A 3,173-nucleotide genomic window follows, 5' to 3' on the forward strand; every position below is an offset into this window, starting at 1 on the left:
GAAGTGGAAATTCCAAAAGTGGAAGAACACCTTAAGTGTTTCTGAATAGTCAAGGTAGATGTCATAAAGTCTATATACAATAAAGCTAGTAGACTTTACAGAAAAGTCTGTCGTGTTTGCCTGTGAGGTGTTTTACTCAGTTTAACTTTAGACTTTGTCAATGTAGCTTTTTACTCTATCATTTTTTTACACATTCAAATTCATGGTTTGGATTTCATGCCTGAAAAGGCATTCTCCACTTTCAGATTATTAGATAAGAACATAAAGCTCAAAGCTAATTAATCATTACATACATGTCTATGGTGCATAGTAAGTAATTTTGCTCTTCTATTATTTTTCTACAGTGAATGCTCATTAAAATTATTCCCAAGAAAATTCTAGTGTATATTCAGGTATATGAGGCAAATTTAAAAGTAAATGTGGTCAGGAACTCCACAGATATAGGTTGATGTGGGAGAGTCCAGTGATCTGTTCTTCCCTTGGTGATGATTGGAAAGATAAAGAAGGTTAAGTTTTCTGGATACAGAGATTCATTGCCATTCAATAATAAATTTATTAATTGCTAACTGGGTGTCAAATTCAAAGCTACAAAAACTTATTTTTTTCTGCCTGGAAAAATTTGCTTCTGGAATAATTAGCATGTGCATAATATTTTGATTAATGATCTAATCATGTGATTAATGTCAGAGAAATGATATGGGAACTTGTGAGAGTAAAATAGAATGGAAGACATGGAAGGATAGATAACCCAGTTCTTACAGATCTGTAAGAGGACCTAGCATCATTTCAACAGATGGATTTCACTAGAAAATACATTGGCTATTAAAACACAGTCTCTGAAAAAAGGGAACAGAAACTTGGCCTGATTTAAGGATATATTAGACATAGATATAGACGATATAGATATAGATAATATAGACAGATATATACATTTTCATTGCAAAACTCTTTTATAAGCTTCCCTTATCTATAACCTGTGCCTTATTCCAACCTCATATTTACTCTATTAAAAATCTAAGCTGCCATATTTATATCGAATTGTTTAGGCTGTGCATCAGATAACTGATTGCTTTGAGTGCCACAGAACTTCATAGTAACTACAGCTATTAGTGTTTCCCCTTCACTATACTGGGATGATTTCCAAAAAACTATTAAAATGGACTTTTAAATCAGAAATTTTTATCCCAGCTTCATGGACTCCTATAGGTTGTTTGTGGATGGTTGTGGTTTGGTGTCAGGGGTCAAAAAATGGTATGAAATTGTATGGAAAATTTGTTCTGGATGAATATTGTTTTCTGCACAATCATCAGCTTCTACAAGTGGGTGTGGTCTTAAAGCAACAAGACTGCCTACCCTAAAATCTTATCCTTCAATACCAGAAATTCTATGACTAACAGATCACTCATTTAAGTGAAGCATTCCTTTTCTCTTAGATCTTTTAAAGTTAAGATTTCCCCAAGAGGGACAACATATTAGGTCCCTAAAATTTCCATGAGTTTATTCCCCCCACTTTCCGAGTCCCATAAGTCAAGAAATTTATGTGTAGTTATACTATTGCAATAATCTTTAATATAGATAGTACTATAATCTTGATTTTAGATGTAAAAATTGAAGCCTAGAGAGGCTAACTAACTTCCAGAAGGTTGTGAACATGGGTCATAATTAGTAAAACTAGGAATCAAACCCAACCTATGCTTTCCTTACTCTCACCCTAAACTAATGCCATGAAACTCCACAGAATAAGAAAGATGCTTACTTTAATTAGACGCAAGGTTTCTGGGCAGTCATGAGCCTCTGCAGGTCTTACTAGGAATGAATTCATGCTTGCCTGCCTCATGCCTGATTGGCTTCTGCCTGGTTGGGTCATGCCTGGTTGACTTGGGCCTGTTTGGTTCATGCCTGCTTTGCTTGTTCCTGCTTGACTTGTGCCAGATTGACTCCAGCCTGGTTGCCTTGTGTCTGGTTGACTTGGGCCTGATTGGCTTGGGGCTGGTGGCCTCACACTTAGTTGACTTATGCTGAATTGGTTAGAGCATGGTACCCTCATGCCTGATTGGCTTGGGTCTGGTTGACTCATGCTGAATTGGCTCACAACTGTTTGCCTCATACTTGATGGACTTGTGCCTGATTGGCTTGTGCCTGGATGCCTCATCCCTGGTTGGCTCATACCTGGTTGTTTCATGCTCAGTTGGTTTATGTCAGGGAAGCTTGTGTTCCATTGGCTTATGTCCAGTTGGTTCATACCAAATAAGTTCGTGCCTGGCTGACTCCTGCCTGGTTGGTTTGTGTCTTGTAAGCTCGATTGGTTCTTGCCTGATTGGTTCATGCCTGGTTGACTGAGGACTGGCTGGCAGATGATTGGTTGGCCGATGACTGGCCAATGACTAAGTGTCTTGATGAAACAGAAGTTCTTAACTACAGTGCTGTGGTGGGAGGCTGTAGGATATTTCTGTTTCTTCTTAACTTGATTGGTACTTTTAGATATCCCTCTATCAAGATGAGAATGGGAAAAATAAAGGAGGACTACCTAAAGAAGATTATTGATGTCTCCGATTTGCTGGAGTTGACCTCGCCAATGATCACAGCTGTAGGCTTAGCTGGGTTTCAGGTTGTCATCTGGCCCTTCTCTGCCAACAGGCAGGATGTGAGGGGAAGAAGAAAATGACCCTGGGGGAGTATTACTGCTTTACCCCCTTGCAAAGTCACTGTGTCATCGTAATGAAGTCACAATGTTCGTATTTATGTGCTTAAGTGCTCCCTGTGTGGTGAGGGAGTGTGAGACAGGGCCTTCATGACCACCACTTTATGTCCCTTTTAAGAGGGTGGATGGAGCAAGAAGCTGGAAGGAATCTGAAAGCTTATGCTTGGTACTCTCTCTAGAAGTGCCTACTATTTTAACAACAGAATTCAAAAGTAGTCCTTTAATTATTCCTGCTTTGTCCATGCTGGAGCCCTGAAATAATTCACTTCCTATTTCTGTCCTGACTTCCACTTACCACATCTTTCCCATAGGCAGAAAACTAGAATGCTTAAAAAAAGTTGTCCTAATGAGGTGCTAAAGTCTCTAATGCAGAAAATATTTCTTTACAAATAGTTAAAAATGACTGGTTAGGAGTGCCTGGGTGGCTCAGTCAGTTAAGTGTACAAATTCGGCTCAGGTCATGATCTCACAC

General features: G+C 38.9%; 1 protein-coding gene across 1 annotated transcript in view; it reads right to left on the reverse strand.

The window, feature by feature from the left end:
• SATL1 (spermidine/spermine N1-acetyl transferase like 1) overlaps positions 1-2,326 on the reverse strand; it is a 23,935-nt gene extending 21,609 nt beyond the window's left edge. The window contains 1 exon segment of the mRNA XM_029929668.1: positions 1,757-2,326. Coding sequence (XP_029785528.1) covers positions 1,757-2,326 — 570 coding nt within the window.
• Between the last annotated feature and the right edge of the window lie 847 nt (positions 2,327-3,173).

This window comes from Suricata suricatta, chromosome X, assembly GCF_006229205.1.
Source record: "Suricata suricatta isolate VVHF042 chromosome X, meerkat_22Aug2017_6uvM2_HiC, whole genome shotgun sequence".
NCBI classification, from domain to species: Eukaryota; Metazoa; Chordata; class Mammalia; order Carnivora; family Herpestidae; genus Suricata; species Suricata suricatta.